General features: G+C 31.2%; 3 protein-coding genes across 4 annotated transcripts in view; 1 reads left to right on the top strand and 2 right to left on the bottom strand.

Moving 5' to 3' along the window:
• The window catches only part of LOC126834568 (protein cappuccino-like), a 30,733-nt gene extending 18,623 nt beyond the window's left edge, over positions 1–12,110 (bottom strand). The window contains 2 exon segments of the mRNA XM_050566593.1: positions 8,882–9,635; positions 11,804–12,110. Coding sequence (XP_050422550.1) covers positions 8,882–9,452 — 571 coding nt within the window. The 5' untranslated portion in view covers positions 9,453–9,635; positions 11,804–12,110.
• Positions 1,673–18,869, top strand: LOC126834569 (maltase 2-like). 2 transcript variants are annotated; one of them, XM_050566596.1, is made up of 11 exons: positions 1,710–1,814; positions 9,503–9,687; positions 13,988–14,184; positions 14,254–14,433; positions 14,490–14,662; positions 15,070–15,443; positions 16,472–16,652; positions 16,898–17,093; positions 17,463–17,655; positions 17,947–18,090; positions 18,202–18,869. In XM_050566596.1, the coding sequence occupies exons 3-11, from the start codon at positions 13,992–13,994 to the stop codon at positions 18,272–18,274; spliced, it is 1,707 nt and encodes a 568-aa protein (XP_050422553.1). In that variant the 5' UTR covers positions 1,710–1,814; positions 9,503–9,687; positions 13,988–13,991; the 3' UTR covers positions 18,275–18,869. The 2 variants fall into 2 exon arrangements, with proteins under 2 accessions (XP_050422552.1, XP_050422553.1); XM_050566595.1 differs by lacking the exon at positions 9,503–9,687 and having other exon boundaries at positions 1,673–1,814.
• Positions 18,669–20,244, bottom strand: LOC126834571 (alpha-crystallin A chain-like). The gene is made up of 3 exons (XM_050566598.1): positions 20,047–20,244; positions 19,135–19,602; positions 18,669–19,050 (listed from the first exon to the last, which is right to left on the bottom strand). The coding sequence occupies exons 2-3, from the start codon at positions 19,600–19,602 to the stop codon at positions 18,922–18,924; spliced, it is 597 nt and encodes a 198-aa protein (XP_050422555.1). The 5' UTR covers positions 20,047–20,244; the 3' UTR covers positions 18,669–18,921.
• Positions 20,245–20,354: the final 110 nt, after the last annotated feature.

Below are 20,354 nucleotides of genomic sequence, written 5' to 3'. Positions count from 1 at the left end.
GGAAATTGTGTTCATTATTTATAATTTATGTACACTAGATAATGTATTCCATAAGACTCCTCGTTTCGCAACAAGAGTTATAGCGAAAAAAAAATTATATTATGTTCTAGTTTCTATGCAGTTCCATAGATTTAAATTTTTAATAGCAAAACTTTGATTGTAATGTTAGGATTCAATATGAAAATGAATTTCGCAAAACAAATTTGTAGTTCTTTAAATTCGTTTAAATAAAAATTTGTTTGAAATTATAATTTAGATAAAATATGTTTAAATAAAAAAAATGTATTTTTTACTTTTGAGTTTTTTTTTTTATATACGCTTTTATTTTAAATAATAATAATTTTTTAATTTCAATAACTTCCAAGTTTGACTTGAAACGAACTATTGTCATTACTGAGCAAAAGGAAAAAACAATTTTGCATTTAAATCCGTCCACTATAAATAATAACAAAAAATATCAACAAATGGCGATGTTAAAAATAATGCGAATTATTATGCATAATTTAATATTTAACTTGTAGACGTAAGCGAGTTAATTTTTAGACGTAAACCTACTATAAAGATGTTTATCGGATTTGCTTTGTGTACCAACTGACAACGGCTATACAATTTTGCATTTTATATTTAAACATTACCGAGAACAACCGTATATCTATACATAATACACCTAACCTAATGATTTATTAAACAATACTTCATTAACATAATATTATTTACATACTCCAATTGGACTTTTGATCGCAGAATAAACGCGCCTATTATTATAATATTGTACGTTACCCGTGCACCGGCAATAGCCCATTGTAAAACTCTAACTGGTTAGCAAAGTAAATAAAACATTTTTTTGGAAAAATAAAAATAAGTTTATAATATTATATTGCCCGAGAACGGATTTGGTCGACCCATTTTAGTTGAACGAGCAAGATCAAATTAACACTTAACTTGTCGAATGGCTCTTACAGCGACTCTTTGGGTTTGGTTTAATTATACCACCAATAGTGTTTTTTTGAAGATTTTTGGCAAACGATAAACTCAGAACGCGTTTATTGGACTAGAATAATTCGTATACCGTTTGCCCTTGTTCGGGCCGGCCAACGGTCGTGATTGTATTGTTTTTCCAATGTGTTATACTTAAGTAGAAATAATTGTTACCTAGTGAAGCTGTTTCGCCGACGGTCGTACCGAAATCTTCACCTCCATTCCGTCCTAATAATTAAATATTTTCTCTCGATTCGATTTGCTATTTTTTTTTTCGCTCGACACACGCGACGGCATGTGAATAATAAATATCGGTATTATTATTATAATTACTATTAAAACGCCGGCACTTGAAGTATGGTTGATTTCGAAAATTTTTTCGTTATTTCTTTATTGGCGCCACACGGATTTTTGCGGATTATTTACCTCTAACGGTCCAATCGGTACTAATACATAATTCCCATGTGCGAGCAACGCACATGTTTAAAAAAAATAAAGAATTATAGATGAGCTTTATCAGCAGTCGAATGCAAGGCGCGCGCCGACGACTGGACAGTGTGTGTTTGTGTGTACGTGAAAACTTCTAACCGCTGTTGTAGCACCACACTCGTTATCGAAAATAGACGGGGAAGAGCATACACGAGATAATACCATTACACGATAGGTATAATAATATGCATGTTATTATATCTATATAGTACAGCCCAAAGGTGTATACGATGTTCTCGCAGACAATAATATTGTATATTATATCAACAAAAATGCGTTCAGACTTTAGTCGTGTATGCACGATTGTCGAAGTCGTCGTCCAGCGTCTTAATAACACACGTCGACAGGTAATACTATTTTAATGGGTTCGTACCTAGTCGTTTCAGACATAACGACGAGGATTTTTTTCATTAGAAAATAACTCGCATATTAATTATGTGTAATCACAATTGGTTTGGTGCAATCGAAGTGCGCAATATTGTGTACATTAGGGTGGTACGCGCGATATGGCAGTTTTAGAGAATTTTTATGTGAGGCCCACCAAATCGGTTTCAGATGAGTAAAATAAAATACCTACTCTCGATTTTTATTTGAACCATTTGGTTTCATGTTACAATAAGAACTAAGTTGTTTGGCATAAATGCAGTTATGATAAGCGATTTTTCACTCATAGATATAGTTTGTTTAATTTTTAAAAAAGTCGAGTTTATACCTAGTCTTTGCTAATTAGGATATTTCAATACTCAATTTAATTATGAAGAGGAATATTCGGGAGTTTGAAATTATTGATACAGTTATTTGGTAATTTGTGATATGTGAGAGTACAAACAATTGTCACATAAACTTGAAGCTTATTATAAAATTTTTCTTTTTAGAAATATCTATAACCGTATAATTTGAATATAAAAAAACACTAATTCTCATTGCTGATACATCATTATCTATTTCATGAAGTCATGCAAATAATTTCTAATAATTGTCCAGACTTTAGTTACTTAGTAAGCATGTTATACTTGTTTATGAAGTGTTTATTTGGTCCGTTTAAAATTATCATAGTTAGTAAGTAGTTTAATTTTAATTACTATTAATTATTTATACAATTATTATCAAAAAAAAAAAAATTTAATATTTATTCGATATATTACAGTTATTATCAAGAAAATAGGTTTACAACCTTTTCATATTTTAGGAATATTATAATTTTGTTTTGCTTTTTGTGAAATGAATAAGAAATGATCTTATTATTTCAACATTTTAAGGCTCAAGTGAGATTTATTTAGCTTTCCCGAATGTTAAACCTTTTAAAATTAAGGTCTTGTTTGATATCTCCGCCACGACATTCCCATGAAAAATAATTATTATACTTTCGAGCGTAGATTACTGAGAAGATGTTTTTTTCAATTTCAAAAGTCAAAATTATGCTTAAACAAACATCAAATTACCGGTAAACAGACGACAATTGCACAGATTAGCGAAACGATAGCGCGTCCGTCTCTTAAGTCGATTATAATCTGAAAATGTATTTTTTTTTTATACTTAAATCACTCGGTAATGGGTAAAAATGAATTACCCTAATCTTGTAATAAGTTTCTGCCGCCGATAATTATTTAAGAGGATACGGTCGTATTATGGGGACGTCGTCGAGGGGAAAACCCGAGCATGAGAGAGTGGTGGGGGGGGGGGCAATTTGAGCTTAATGAACATATTATTATTACGGTAGATGTATGTCTTTTTTTCTTCTTTTTTTTTAATGTGCAGTTAGGTACGCTAACAGTCATGTTTTGGCCGTTTGCTTTCCGGTAGATCGTACGTGATGATATCCGTAAGAGTAATGAGATTTGTTTTTCGAGCCGAATGAGAAAGATATGCCCCGGACCGATCGAGAAACGAAAAATATACGGTACATGGCAATGTTTAATAAGTTTAAAAAAAATATATATATATATATGTATACCATACAATATGATATTAATCGGTTTCCGTAAATCTCCAAAAGACAACAATAGCGGCCGCTTGTCAGTTACCAAAAAAAAAAAAGAAAGAAAAATATATATATTTTTTAAAACAGTCGGCCGACCGAAATGCAAGTAGGTACTGTTAATAACAATAATTAGTGTCGTTGTTTGACCGGGTTGTGTAGAAGTATCAGGCCCCGGACACCGATATTATAGTGAAATATCGATTTTTTTTATACATACATCATATCGAGATGAAAATATCTCTACTCCGAGCTAGGGGTCGCCGCTTATCTCGTTGTGTACGGTAATTATATATAATATAGTGATTATTCTGAACCGCGTTTGTCCTCAAGCGCACACGGTACGCACACATAGGTTTTTTTTATGTGGCGCAAGAAGGCATGTTATTTTCTCATAAGATTTTTTTTTTCTTACATTTTATTCTTACTTTTACATACACATATTATAATATATACCCTTTCTAGTTTGTCGGTCGGCACCGTTACATGCGTTGGTTTTGTTAATAATTAACGCGCGAATGTTGGCGCATATTAAGGTTTTAAACAAAGCGAAACGCATCAAGCTACTGGAATAATGGATATTCTTTAATCTGGTTTGCGTCGAACGAGGTATTTTTTTTAAATTTATGTGTGAACAAAATTAATTTAAAAAAATCTAGATCGAGTGACGCGCAAAACGGTACTTGCTTATTCGTCGAAAGTGGTTCGTTCAAATATAGAGTACTTGAGGTAATTAACAACAATAATAAAATAATTGAGAATAATATTATAATTACTGATTACAACTAAACAGCCCATTGATTAACGTGTTTTCGATATGTTAATGTTATCGATTGGCTGAAAAACAACACTCTTAATTGGTTCATTTGAGTAAATATATAATTATAAGTCTTGTACAATTATAATTTTATTGAAACTGTTATCTTTAGGACAACCAATTACGGTATTATAATTATTACTGTTTGTCGACGGCTAGACTAAAAATTAGCAAAGCAATTTATTACCTTTATTATCTCCAGCAAAAAAAAATAACTAGTATAAATAATCATATTTTAAAACCGTGGTATAAAATAAAGCCTTAAGTTGGTAGTAATGTAAAATTATTAATTTTCCATAAAAAATGGCCAGTTTGCGTTTTAAATGTTTTCAAATATTTATTTAAAACCAATTTCACACATTTTGTTTAAGTATAAATTAAACCTGCATTTTACAAAAAAAATTGACTTGTATACAAAATGTTAAACACCAAATTTCGATTAGTGAAAAAAAACCCTATACAAACAATATATTTTAGTTTCTAGTTGCAAATCATTGTAATCAATTTTAGCTACATTATATTTTTTATTTATTATTATTATTTTTGGCAAATTTTATAAAATTCAAGGTGGGTTTAGTTAAAGATAAATAAATTGTTTTGTCGTTGAAAAAAATAAATTTGTCTCCTCTAATTTTGACCTAGAAAGCGAAAATACGAAATTTTTTTAAAGAAGTGAGAGCGAAAATAATAATAATTTTTCTTTCGATTTTAAGCATTCCTTGGACATACGAAGAACTTATAAAGTTTGCTAATATTATTTGTTAGCTAATCAAACAACCTGTTTTACTGTTGTACATGTTTTACTTATGTTATTTATTTATTTATGTATTTCTTTATTGTTATTATTATTATTTAATGCTTTATTATTATTATCTTTATCATTAGTATTAATTCTATTACCTTTATGTAAACTCAAATCAGCCGATAGTCATATGCAAAATAAAAATAAATAAACAACCTGTTGTCAACTCTAAAATAACTTTACAATTTTTTTTAGCTTCGGTATTGAAGCTAGTAAATATAATGGTAGTGATTTTTAATTGATGTGTTTATAAGCAATACAACTTTAATTTAAATTCTTTAAATGATGACCTAACCAAATAAATAAAAGTACCTGCCGCCGCACCGAGGAAGTTTGTAGGCAAACATTATATTCAACTTTTTAATCGTCTAAAATATTGATAACAAATTAACCATTTTTTTTTTTTACATTTAATTAACAAAATATTTTCGATTAGTTTGGGCAAAGAGTATTTTATGCGTTCTGATCTTAGTTCCCACATGGATCCTAATCTTAATTGTATCCTAACATTTACCATGAGATCTTTATTTCGAATTAGGTTTTTGATAACTGTACAGTGAAGTGAAATTTTTTGTTTTTTTTTTTTTTTTGTAAAGCAGTGTTACTGTGGACTGTATTTTGTACGAAGACGGTGCACCATTATAATAATAAAAAAAAAGTATCTTACTGCGGCTATGGAATTATGGATTAGTTTTACAGTATGTACATTTTACCATGTTGTGCGTTACACAGGGAAATTATTAGGTACGGTTTAGAGTGCAAAAACATCATTAGAGGTGGAAGCATACACATAGTATAATATACCGGTAATTCGGTTCCTTTAGGTAGGTATAGTAATTATTGTTATTAAACAGGCAGGTACGCGCGGTCATCACGTTAGCGTCACACGTACGTGCTGTTACATCCGACATCTTTCAATAATAATATGTAGTTGTACACGACCGGATTCAGTCATTTTTTTTTTTTTTTTATGAAAATGATACCTACTAGTTAATTTTTTTTTTTATACAGCACTGTGATAGTAGGTAGGATTTCATATAATATATAGAGAGAGAAAACTATAAAACGGCCGATACCGTATAAATTATATAATTGTATTTTTGTGTGGCCATAATTGACCAACATAGTTGTTTGGGCCTCACTAGAGAAGACATTTTCAAATGTGTCTAAGTTTTTAAGGTTTTTTTTTTTGTTCTTCAATCACTCTCGAGGTCACTGAGTAAAACATGAAATTATAGATGGACGGATACAAAATTATCATAATATATATTGTATATCCTGTGACCGAAAAATGGGAACAGTTTTTTAAAAAATTGTTTTAATGTCAATGAAATTTGCATAATATCGGAGTGAACGTAAGCTTTTAATATTCAAATGTGTTGTACACGGACAAATGTAATTTATATGCGATGCGTGTCTCTATAATAATATGTCATTGAAGCCGGTAATAATATTAAATTAAAACAATATATATATATATATAATTATATTATATTATTCACGTGTAAATCATATTACCGTTCTGAAAACCATCTAATGTCGACTTAATGATAATTGCATGAATAATTCGATTCCTACGGAATACCTTTAGGCTATAATATACATATGCTGCGTTTATTGAAATCCTATACTCGTGTATTTGGAAAATAAACTTATATAATGTACAGGTACATACTACACCTACATGTGTTCAGTTATATAATATAACAGTTAATGCCTAGTCTAAAATAAACAAACATAGGAAGTTTCAGAACTGGTCGTACTCGAATATTATAAACATATTAATTTGTTCCTATTTGATTCGACGGAATTAAAGTTGGCTGAAAACGTGGAGATGCTCAGAATAATTTGTCAATAATAATAATAATAATAATAATCCTGTTTATCTGCGTTTGGAGTGTTTGTTTTACACTTATATTTGAATTGATACAATGATAATATTGCAATATTAATACGGGTACTAAGTAGCCTATGATCCGGTACTTAACACTTCCATTGTTATTGTTTGTCGGTGTTGTTATTATTTTTAATAATCTCGGATTGCTTATTGCAACTGTTCATTTTACCATCGCCGTTGCACTTCCCCCCCCCCCCCCAGAAAATGTAAATTATTTACACTGTTCGAATCGTTCACAATGTCGTTTTTGTTTGATCGTTTAATTATCGTGTGTGATTAATGACTATTAACATTTATTAGCCTATGATGATGGTAATAATTTTTCGATATTATGACGTACCTATGCCGTCGCCATTCATGGTTTGGACAAAAATACAAATCGCCCGATAAACACTATTATTTTGGTTGATATACATAATATTTTGTATTGTTTATAAGTATTACATAGTTTGATTTTATGTTGATTGACGAGTTGACGTTTTGTAACAGTTTTGTTAGATCATAATAATAAAAAAAAAGAAAAACATTATTTAACTAATGTAAAATAATTTGTTTTACATAAATACTTATGATGTTATTATGTAATAAATAAAACATTCATCGCGCGTAAATCCAGTTTAAACTTGTTATTGAAATAATATTGCGCCAGATTGTTTAAGATGAAGGCGTTATGTATTGTGGGCTGTTTATGTATTTGCATACGTGATCGCCTAATGCCAATTTTTTTATTTTTAATAAATAAATATCTTAATTATTTTTTTTTAAGTTGTAATTGTTATTTTAAAATAATCGTTCTAGCAAATTATCTGGTTATAATTTATAAATAACTAAGTAAAATTATAACTGTATGATCCAGATTCTCTGTAAATATGTTCACAACGTTTCTTAAAGACAAGTAGTTTTAGATCCTGAAGCCGGTCTTGTAATTATCAGGTTTTAATTATTATTTTAATTTAAAAATTGTTGTCAGTAAGATCTTTCCTAGTTAATATTGGTACTTAAAAGTGTTGAATTTTTCTTTTGTTGTTGTAATTATTACTGAATATTAATTTAGTTTTCATACTAGTCTATTATTTAATAAGTAAAGGTAAAAAACTATACCCCTTTGCTTTTAACTTTTAAGTCACTTATTATTGCAGCTGGCTGACTCAATTATGAGAAGTAATCCAAATAGAAACTAAAATTAAAATGTACAGTATGGGAAATTTGGGTGTGACGAGAGACTAGAAGTAAGATAGGACAACGACAATAATGCTTTTAAAAATATGTTTTATTGAGTGAAGCACATTTTTCAACAATTATTTTTTCTAAGTTAAAAGTATTTTTTTTTAATTACCGTTGTTCCATCAAACCTATAGTTTGATTACAAGTTAATTAGTTGACTCTCGATATGTTTAATGTGTTTCAAATGTATATATTATAAAGTAAGTCCTAGAATGATCGTTGCACTGCTAATAATTAAAATTAATTATAATTGAAGTTGTGAGAACCAACAGGGTAAAGTAACTATAACACAATTTTACAGGAGAGCAAAAAAAAATAAAAATTTTTTTACTGTATTTATATGGATGAAGTTCGTAAGTTTTTTCAATATCTCTTAAAAAATTGTGAAAATTTATAGAACAAACGAACAAAGGTTTCGTTGACAAAATAAATTGTATGATTAAAAGCTTGTTTTTGAAAAAAAAACGGTCACTTTTACCCTTTTGGTTCTTGACACTTCAATAATTAGACTATTTGTCCGTATTTAAAAAAACTATCACATATTTTTTAAGCATTATTTTAGTAGTAGTTTAGAAAAAATAAATAAATCTCGATTAAATTGGTTGAACATTGACAATGGAGTTAACAGTGCAAAAGTCGTTCTGGGATGTGCCGTTAATTAATATGTAATAATCATAATAATTAAACAATTGTTACCATTGGCGGCCGATTGAATTTTCGTCGGGTTGAGTTCGACTTTGCGATGCTTGACGATAGTAAAAGCTTGAGTGGGCGCCCGTGCACCACCGGCGAGCGTATCGCCGTTGATCACCATCGCGCACTCGTCGTCCGGTTCGTCTCTGGCGTCCGAGTACACGCTCTGCGGACTAGTCAGCGGATCGGCAAACACTGAGTCCTCCGAACTGGACTCGTCGTTGCGGCGGCGGTGGTGCTGCTGCTGCTGCTGTTGTTGTTGTTGTTGCTGCGGCTGCGGCTGTTGTTGTTGGTGCCGCTGCTGCTCATCTGCATGATGGTGGTGATCGGTATCGCCGTGGTCGCGGGCCGGGGGAGTGTGCCGCCGCTGCTGCTGCTCCTGCCGGCGGAGGTCACGACTGGTCACGGTCACGTGACCCACCGCCTCCGCCGCCGCCGGCACGACTGGTTTCCGTTGCGCCCTTGCACCCCCCATCAGCCAATCCCGAGTGGTCCCGGACCCGGTCGACTGCCTTTTGTTCCGACTCTTCGGGCCACCACGGGACGACGGCGAAGAGCTTTGCAGATTGCCCATCGCTCGTTGTTTCCGCTGTAATTATAATTGTATTTTTTTTTTTATCACAGTCAACCGCACCGCCGCGCCGGCACTATGGTCGCTGGCCATAGCGGTCCGGACTTCCCGTCCGGACATGCACTTCCCGCTGTACACGCATAATAATATATCGAATTACTCGTCTCCAACACGCCAGTTTTTAACCTGTAACGAGACAAAACACGGTATGAACGGTTTGTTGACAAAAACGGCAAAGGTAAATGACATTTGTACCATAAATTAACGTTAAAAATATTATCATTTACTTATATCGTATCGATACTTCATTAGAGAACTATAACGACACGCAAGTATCCACTACGATGGTTCGATGCATAATTTAGATAGTCTATCAAGAGCCTTTTTTATATTTAAGAAACCACTAAATGTCTATTCATTTATTTAACCTTTAATGAATTGCAACCTGACGTAGTGTAGCGTTAGCTAATTTTAACTTCTTGATGCATTTAGTCATAATGATGCCAAAAAAAAACTGTACTTCCCTCGTTAATAAGTGAATATTTCAAAATTTAATAATATATCAAATATCAACAGGTTAATGTGTACATTTATTTGTCGTTGCAATTTTATACTGGACTGAGATTAATCACAACGCTTGTTTTTGAAAGGAATCGATTTTTTATGATCGTAGTTGTTATATGGATATTGACATTTTTATTTTAGAATTTAAATAGTTGTTTTTTACTATAGTTTGAGCGAGCAGTGTTGGGTGTTTTACCAAATAGACTCAGTAAATTTTACAAATTTAAGATTTTGTTTTTGTCTTATAACTATCTTTTTGACATTAATTAATGGACAATTTATTAAAATTAACATGCCATATTACATAATATTTAACTACGAAGAAATCCATAATGTTACAAATGTATTATATAATATTGCACAAGTCGTATACATACTACTCGTTTTCATTCATTTTGCAAGGGATTAAATTTCAGTTTATAAAAATGTCCCATACATTTCAAATTATTATCGGTTTAAGGGATTGTCTAAAAATCAAATTCGAGTGGCTTAATGATTATTATTCGAGTTTAAATAAATACATTTGTTTTCTTTTTCAGTTATCAGACATACACAATGTGTAAATAATGCGTTTCACATTCTCGAGAATTTGACTTTGTATACTTCGGTATTAATAAAATAAAAATCTAATGTAAAATGTGTGTATTATATTATTTTCTATTATTAAATGAAGGCGACGTAGACTATTACCCTTTCTCGTGCCTAATAAATAGCTGCTGTCATTACTCCAAATCGACCTATAATTCTTGGCGTAGCCACATTATTTACTTATACAAGCTTTTGGTAAAACCTTTTAGCTAATATTCTGTCTATTGAATATACGACAATAGACCAGAGGTTAACGGACTCACTATGTGCTTTCTCGAATTCAATAACCTTAACTGTAATAAAATCAGTGAAATACATAATATTTATCAAGATTTAATTAGAACATATACGATTTTTGACGATAGAATTATGATTTATGCTGAAGTTTTTATGATACGAATGTTGTAAGTATTTAAGGTCTTAACAACTCTTGATTAACATTCTTCTGGTATTCAAGAAAATAATTAAAATATATAAATTTATACTTATAAATTAATCGAATGAAAATAATTTTACTGATTACCATAATATAATTTATTTTTTACTTTTACGAGGAACATTAATATTCTATTAAATTAAAATCATTAATAATGAGGACTTGAGTAATAAAAAAAAAATCTTTTCTTAAATTAGCAAGTAGGTAGTACTTGTTTACACATAAAGTGTGTGATTTCTCGTTATCAGACAGGATTTTAATTTTTACTGTTATTATTAAGATAATATTTTATGCGTTGTAAGCTTAACTGGCCGACATTAAACATAAATTTATGAGTCTATTATTAAACATATTAGCCTGACCCTGTTATATATTGTTGTTGTTTATCCGACAAACATATTATAAAATAAAGTATTTGGCCTTTTCTTTTCGCATTTTTAAAATAATAAAAATATAGTTACAAAACAAATGTTATCATATTGCATCATATTGTATGATATTGCACACAAAAAAAAAAATGAATTTAAAACGCTCGCAAATCACTTTACATATTTAAGATGAAACAATAAAACAAAGTAAAAATATGAAGTACTACTTAACTTACTCACCTTGGTTACTAGTGGTAATTAGTAGTGACTTTTAAGAAAATTTCGCTTGTAATAATATATGATATTATGTGTGTTGAGATATTTATTTAAAAAAAAAATTAATTAACCATTTTCGATTTTTTTTCACTAATGGATTTAAATTTGTTCTGGATACTTACCGTAAATGTGTATGTTTAGTGGTTAAACACATGACTTTCAAATATCTTCTAAAGGTGCATCGCCCGGGTACGTCGCGTGTTCAAAACGCATAACTGTTGAGCCAAATCTGTCGAAAATGTAGGAGTGAAATAATAATTATTAACAGCTGTCCAACTTGGAGAACGCGATACCGATGGCGACAGATGGACCGCCGGAACTGAGCACGGGGTAAACTGTAAACACCAAAGCGCTGGGTTGGCCCCGTTTTGGAAAATCGATAAGGGCGGGTAACGTGTAGTCCAACTGTATGCACAGTAACTAACCATGCCTAACGGTAAACAAGTCAGGTCTAACTCGATGAATGCGACAGCGCGTTGATATAGTATTCGGTTGTGTTGATAAAGTGGTCGGTTCAATTGAAACGACTCTGAAACACGGTCAAATTAATTAGTTATTTAGTCGAAGATCCCTTTGCCCATTAACATTGAATTGGGAGTGTACAAACAATGCGTAGTAGTTTTATATAGCGAGTAAACAACAAAATGCACGGTCTATCCGGTCAATCTATACAGCAGCACGGATTGTTAATCGAAAATCCATCGTTTATTTGATCGAAAGTGTACAAAAATGCCTGTTACGAAATGCCCATACCATTATAATATTAATAATAACATTTTAATACAGTTACACAAATATGGTTGTTAGCGACATACACAGTTTGAGAAACATTCTCACTTTAAGTTTGACTATGAGTGATTTCCTCAGTTTTATAAGAAAAGAACTTGGACATATTAATGACAAAAATATTCTGCTAAGATATATACTTAAGTTTTAGTGATCATTTAAGTTTTTATTTGAACAAAATTGGTTGAATGGTCTAGATAAAATTTGATAGTAATCGGTCAAAAAAAGCGCAACAAGTTAAGAGTTAGGGCCAGAAGTCATAAAAGCCCGAAACGCATTGTAGTCATTTTAAGTGGTTCTTTAGATTCAAAGATCTAGTTTTTATATATTTGAATTTTAACTATACTGAATGCCGCGATAATTAGACCTAGCTAAGAACTCTCTCCGGAATTCACAGATAATTTTACTTTTTATTTCATCAAAATCGATTCTGTAGTTGTATTAAAATAATATATATTTGTTATTATTGGCAACTTATTAATTATGCGTGACGAACAAATATTTTTATTACTGCAGGTACTGGTACATAATAATTATTTTTAGCCAACACAAATAATAAAACGGAGTAGCTATATTTAATAACCTAACCAACAATAATACAGCATTTTTTTAACCAAAAAAATGCATAATGAATTAAAATAAAATAAATATCGTTATTATAATTTAAAAATTAAACGAATAGGTAAAAAATGTAGCTTCATAAAGTTTAAATATTATAACATAAATAAACTACTCATGTACCTCGTTCATTTATTTAACTGTTATACAAATCAATTATAAAACTAAATATAGATAAAACATTTATTAAATTTTTTTTTTTCATTAATTAAACATTTTAAAAATCTAAATCTACAGAGGAGGGTCGCCTTTTTAAAATTTACCACTGTTGTTTAAACTTTGGATAAAATATTTAGACGATGTTTAATTCGGTCAAGTTCAAGTTTAAGTAATTTAGTAACACGGCGTTACGGGTATGCAATTTAGGTGCATTCATGATTTTTATCTTATATAGCTAATTCTAACGAAATGTATTATCATTTTTTTGTATAATATGCATAAAATTAAATCAATAGTACTCCAAACTATCTAGAATTGTTTACCATTGGCCATCTGGTACAGATGTTCTGTATTAGTTGTGTGTTAAAATATATATCCGAATGCGTGCGATAACTAGATAATGACTCCATACCAATAACCACAAGAATTTATTTAAAAAAAAAAATTGTGTTGTAGAATAAAATGTGGGGGAGGGGATTTCCATTTAATTAACAAAAAAAAGTCACGGTTTTCCAATAATGTTACATAATATGATAATATAATTTATTGCTTATTAGTTACATAACTTATAAGTTAGGGTATCTAAAACTATTGTAGAATATTCCATAATACTGTTTAACACTGGTCATAATATTTTTTCCTAATAAATGTATTTTTCCGAGCTGTACGGCCTCAGCCTTATATATTACAGTTTTTTTTTCCAATGGCGAAAGTTTGATCGTATGTTCCTTTTGTACTTTTAGCAAAATGGTTTTGCTACACTTGAATTCTTTGCTGATTATACTGTTATGTTGTTGCGGAATATGCAAGGTGTCTTGCTATTTTTCTTACTCGCCCCCGAAGGCGGATAAAAACGATTGGTGGGCAAATTCTGTGATTTATGAAATATTTACCATGTCGTTTTTCGATACGGACAGTGATGGACACGGCGACTTGAAAGGTAACCGCGCGTTTTAACAATACATTTTAACTGAAAACCCATACTAACCGTTACCTACCGTTTGTTTAGGTGTGACCCAAAAACTAGATTATTTAGCCGGCCTGGGAGTGACTGCCATTTGGCTAACGCCGTTTTTCCAATCGCCCATGGAATCTTCTGGTTATGACATCACAGATTATAAGGCTATACTGCCACGTTTTGGTACGATGGACGATTTTAAAAATTTGATCCACGCCACTCACGGAAAAGGTAGATAACCGGATGGTAGAGGCGGCATATTTTCTAAGACCTAAAATTGTTTACAGGCATAAAGGTCTTCATAGATTTTGTGCCCAACCACACGAGCAGAAAACACGATTGGTTCACAAAGTCGGTTAGAAAAATCGACCCTTATACGAATTATTACGTATGGAGGAACGCTAAAAACCACGAAGACGTTATAAATAAGGGATCGGACCCGATTGTTCCAAACAATTGGGTAAAACCATATAGTAAACATATAGTAACGTTAACATGTGTATTAAAAATACAGCCTCTCGCTTTCTCAGTACACATCTCTCAAATCTTCAGATAGAAAATATTTGATATGGATAATTTTCGGGTGTATCCGTGTTTTCTTTTTTTTGCTAACATTACACTTACATAGCCGAAATTGTATTAACTGTTCTATAAATATTTGAATATAGTGTAAAATTGGCTCTATTGGTAATCGGTACATGCTATATTTTAGGCTATTTGATTGTTAAAAACGATCAATAAGAAGGTTAAGGCGTATTTGTATTTGTACGGGTGTGATTAGGTTTATTTTTCTTCGATATTGCTAAAATATTACTGTCAATCGGTCCACGATGCATAAGCATTCGGTAAGTATACACTTTTTTACAGTTGAGAATTTATCCGAACGGCGACGACAAGAGTGCTTGGATATGGAACAAACACCGTCAACAGTATTACTTCGTGCAGTTCGCTCCGAATTTGCCGGATTTGAATTACCGCGAAAAAGCTGTGCACGATCAGATGGGAGACGTTTTGAATTTTTGGCTGAACTTAGGAGTCGACGGTATCCGAGTTGACGCTTTGAAACACGTGTACGAGAAGTATACTACCGACGACGAGCCGCTCATTGATCCTAATGGCTCGTTGGTTTATGGAAATCTGAATCACACTCTGACCGTCGACCAACCGGAAGTGTACGATTTGATTAAGGAATGGCGGAAACTACTGGACGGGTTCGCGGCCAGAAACGGAAGTAACAAGAGGTACGCCGCCGCCGCAATTATTATACATTGGTTAATTACATATTTTGTGTGTGTGTCTTTTAACATATTTCGATGAGAAAATTACCTACTATAGCCTATAGGTACAGAAACTTTTTGTCGAGAACAGAGTTGGACATTTTTATTTATAATTTTAAAACTTTACCGTTTCCATCTAGGTACCTAATTATTTTATGATATTTTAATTCTTCAATGATAATTTTGTTTTAATAAATCTATTAGGTATCTGTTTATTTCGATTAATACTTTGTTCGTTTTGTTTTAGTTGTTATTCGTTTTTAATTACATTTTTTCCAACTCTGAAAGGAAAAAGCTCATCTTGAGGCCTACCCTATACGACCCTACCCAGGAGCAAAGAGAAATTTAAAAAATATAGGTGTTTCATTTGTAATGCATTGAACATTTTTGTTTTGTTTTTATTTTAGAAGTTGTACAATGTGTAAATATTTTTTTTTTCAAAATTTAAGTTCAAGTCACTTATGTTTATAAGGCAATATAAAATAAGAATTAAAGAAATTAAATTAGTTAATTATAATTTATATTGAGGTTTTTTTAATAAATAATAATATAAGAAATGTTTATTATTAAAATTTTTTTTTTCAAATTATGTTTTATTTAACATATTTTTATATCTATATAATAAATATTTAAAAACAACTTTTTTTTTTTACAACGTTATTTTTTTATTTTAATTATTATTATTTTTTAATTAACGTTACAAACTTATTAAAACGTTTTATGTACATTTTATTCGCAATTAAAAACCGGCCATGAAAACGTTATTCCAAAAAAATTATTAAAACTTGATTGGATGATAATATGTAAATAGTGTAATGTTATTACAACAAAAATCATTTAATAACTTCTTTTAAATGTTTTATATAATACTGTGAACATTTTTCTTTGCTACTTGGGTAAGTTTTTCACCCGTGTACTTAGAGAAGAAATAATTCGGTTATAATTCTACTCGTATCTGTTAAACAAGATACTGTTTTGATAATATTTTCCAGAGCAATAATGACCGAGTCGTATAGTCCGAATACGGTGTTGAGTGAATACTACAAGAGTGGAGCTGAAATACCGACATATTTTCAGCTGATGGAGCAATCTAAAAACAAATTGGCGACAAAATTCTACAAGTTGTTAGAAAATTGGTTTGCAACTATGCCGAAAGGATCGTTTAACAGCGTGGTAAAGTCAATACTACAGTCACTTATTAAATATTGATTCGTTAAAAAAAAAACAATCTCTCCCCCACAAAAAAACCCTTGTGCGTGTCCAATGGCAGGCAAAATGAGAGAGAATAGATTAAGACGGTTTAGGAGAAAAATTAAATAGTTGAACCGGGTAGAAGCGGAAGTCAGTGAAGAGGGATTTTGAAAAACAGATAATATGGCCAAACCCGACTAATGGAAATTTCTCATGTTTTGAAACAGTTACAAAACCATGATAATCCGAGACTTTCTAGCCGGTTCGGGTCTAAGTATGTGGACATGCTGAATGCATTTCAATTGTTTCTTCCGGGTCCGGCAATTATGTACTATGGCGGAGAAATCGGTATGGGAAACCAGCCGGATCAGACGGACGGCAACATGAGATCGCCAATGCAATGGGACGACAGTGCAAATGCCGGTAAAGGAAAAATTCTCAATTTCCCGACAGTCGCACATAATTTATCGACTCATTAAATAAGAAAACAAGATCATTGTCGGTGATCAGGGGGGGGCTTGGGATTCTACAACCTTCAAAAAATCTTAAAACTTGAAATTAGTGCTACATTTGTTTTTATTTCAACAAATCTCTCATTAAAAATCAAATTTAGGTAGGTATTTTGGAAAACACTAGTTATAAGTATCCCAAGACAAGATCGTTCACGCTTTTATCGTCTTAAAAACTATTTTTGTTTACATTCTATAGTTTTTGTCGTTTACTGTTTCGCGTCGATGCGTTTACCCGAGTGATTTTATCACTTTATTTGATTTTATTATCTTGCCATTTTAGGTTTTTCCGACACGAATCCGTGGTCTCCGGTGTGTGACGATTACAAAACCATTAACGTCAAGACCGAAAGCGACGACCAGAAAAGTCATTTGAACTTTTTCAAAACGGTCTTGTCGCTGCGTAAATCCAAAACACTTGTCGACGGAGAACTCGGGGTGTACAATTTTACAAACACTATGCTGGTGATTCGCAGGTGAACACACTTAACCATTAATAGCAGGGGCAAATAGACTAAATTAATGTTACCGTGAAAATGTATGAAAAGTGCTCAAAGTGCTAAGGTTAATTTCAAGTACATAGGACCAACTATTAAGTTAATAGTACACAATATGAGTTTATTTCCAGTGGGAAAGGCAAATAACAACGTTACAGTAACGATTGCCAAAACGTTTTTTAAAAATATATTTCAATAAAATGTGTGGTTTAATATCCTATTCATATAATTCTGAGTTCAAATCTATATTGGCCCACATGTTGTTTGCAGATATTTAAATGATGACCACAACTACGTTTTAGTATTAAACTTCAAATCCAGTTCACAGGATATTAACTTATCTGATCAAATTACGGTTTTGAAAAAACAATTGTTGGTTGTCGACGGATCACAACAATCCGGATACAATGCTGGGTAAATGACTTAGTTTTCAAGTTTTTAATATAGAAAAAAAACGTCAGTAAATAATAATAAATAAGTATAATAATTGTATCATTTACAAGAATTTTTTATTTTGCTTTTTAGGGACAAAATAGACGGATCAAAATATTTAACTTTGCAACCTATAAGTGCTGTAGTGCTAACAGATATATTTTGATAAAGTTTCAAAACCTTACATATTTTTAACCAACAAAGTTTCAGTAGAGTGCCTCTGGGCACTGTAGTTTTAGATATTTTTTTTGTCAAAATTCTATCTATATATTTTTATAGCTATTATATTTTTGCATTAATAATATTATAAATATAGTACAAGTACTTATTGTTAATTTGGGCTTTATGTTTATTATTTAAAATAATTATCGTTTGAAACATTCACTCAAAGCATTTATTTTCTCGTGTTTAATGCTAGAAGAACAAACATGTTTTTGTGCCTACTTATTATATATTTAATAAAACTATCAAGCATTTAATAACTGAAAAAGAATCGTTAGTGTTCAATAAAAAATGTTACCAATCTTACACACACTACATTAATAATTGTACAACAGGTATTGAGTAAAATAGAAATGTATATTCTATAACTAATATAGTAATATCAACTTGTAATTTTTGAAATACATCCTTATAAAAATTGTTGACTAGTTGAGAAAAAAAAACTTTCGCTTGAATTACAATTTAAAAATATTTATATAAATAATAATAGGAAAAAAAAACTTATTAATTTATTGATATAAACCACCAAAAAATAAAAATTATAAAATGCAGTCTCTGTAAAACTTAAAAATATTCAAGAAAGTACTTAAATTAAGATTCCATCTTTTCTGTGTTGCCCTTATCAGCACTGTCCTTTTCTTTCGTTTGAGCCACTTTGATGCTGGGTTCATTAGTTTGCACGATCGGAACTGATCTTGCTTCCTTGTTGTTTTCAATCATCTGCAGAAGACAAGACAAATTCTTTAATATTGAGCATTTCAAACAAATTAAAAAAAAAATAATTTTGATAGTTATTATTTTTACCTTTTTTGGTGCAACAATACTGAGTACACCGTCAGAAGACAATTTAGATGTAATGGTGTTTGGGTCGACGTTATCAGGAACCTTGTAGCGACGAGTAAACTGGCGTGAAATGAAACCGTGTTCATCACTGCGTTCCTCGTGTTTTCCATCTATCACCACATAGTCGTCTACTACCTTGACGGATACTTCTTCTGGCTTGAACTGCTGAACGTCCAAATTTACTTTAAACTCATTCTTGTTGTTTGAAACACACGACAGACCACTTTCTGGTGCAGCAACAAGTCTCCATGGTCTTTGGTAAGATCTTAGTGCTTGAGGCGCTCTAGCATACAAAGGACAATGCGACATTCTTCCATAAGAAGGAGCGTGTGGCAAAACCATGTCATCGTCCAATAGGCCCAATCCAAAATGCTGGTCGTATACAGTAGGACGTGACAACTCTTCTAACAAGAAAGGCAAGATAGACATCTGAAAAATCAATAAAAAATTATTATTATTTAGCTATTCAAATAATAAATTATTTGAGACATATTTAGTTTCTTTGAGATTTTTAGGATAATGGTCAACATTAAGTTGAAATTGTAATTTTCTTCTATTAACTTAAAAAAAATCAACTATACTTTAATGTAAAAAAATTCCCTCCTGATAAAAATACTTTGTTACGCTTTTGATAAAAATAGGACATACTCGGATAAAAATTTAACTTACCTAAGCTCTAACTTAGACTTACAAAAAGTTAAATGTTTTTGAAAAAAGTTAAGGTAAATATTGTTTGGTTCGCGATTGAAACTAATTTTTATATAAATATAAGTAAATTATAAAGTATTCAAAATGAAAATTTAAACGAAATTTATTCACTTAACTTAATACAATAATACGTTAAACACTAATATAATAAAATATATTACATACCTTTTTAGTTTTTTTTTCTGATATTAAACGAAAATAAAATGTATTTTATAACCGACTCGTCAGTTAAAACACCAAAATATAACCAATCGTTGAAGATAAATTTACACTTCAAAAAGAGTACACAATTAAATACAAATCGCAAAACACCGTTGAAACTTTAAGCGTTCACAAGACACAAATTCAAAATCAACTGATGCCTCGCCAGCGGCCGTACCGCTTATTTATAGTGGGGAGAATATTCGAGAAGGAACCAATAGGTCGGCGGGCAGGTAGTGGTTCCAAACGTTGGGTGTTCTAGAAATTTCGCG

Source organism: Adelges cooleyi, unplaced genomic scaffold (genome assembly GCF_023614345.1).
Source record: "Adelges cooleyi isolate 19-005CV unplaced genomic scaffold, UGA_ACOO_1.1 ACOO_flye_CR_arks_rails_tigmint_CR_PRNA_21, whole genome shotgun sequence".
In the NCBI taxonomy this organism is placed as follows: Eukaryota; Metazoa; Arthropoda; class Insecta; order Hemiptera; family Adelgidae; genus Adelges; species Adelges cooleyi.
Note: the sequence above shows the minus strand (reverse complement) of the source record. Positions and strands in the feature narration are given on the sequence as shown.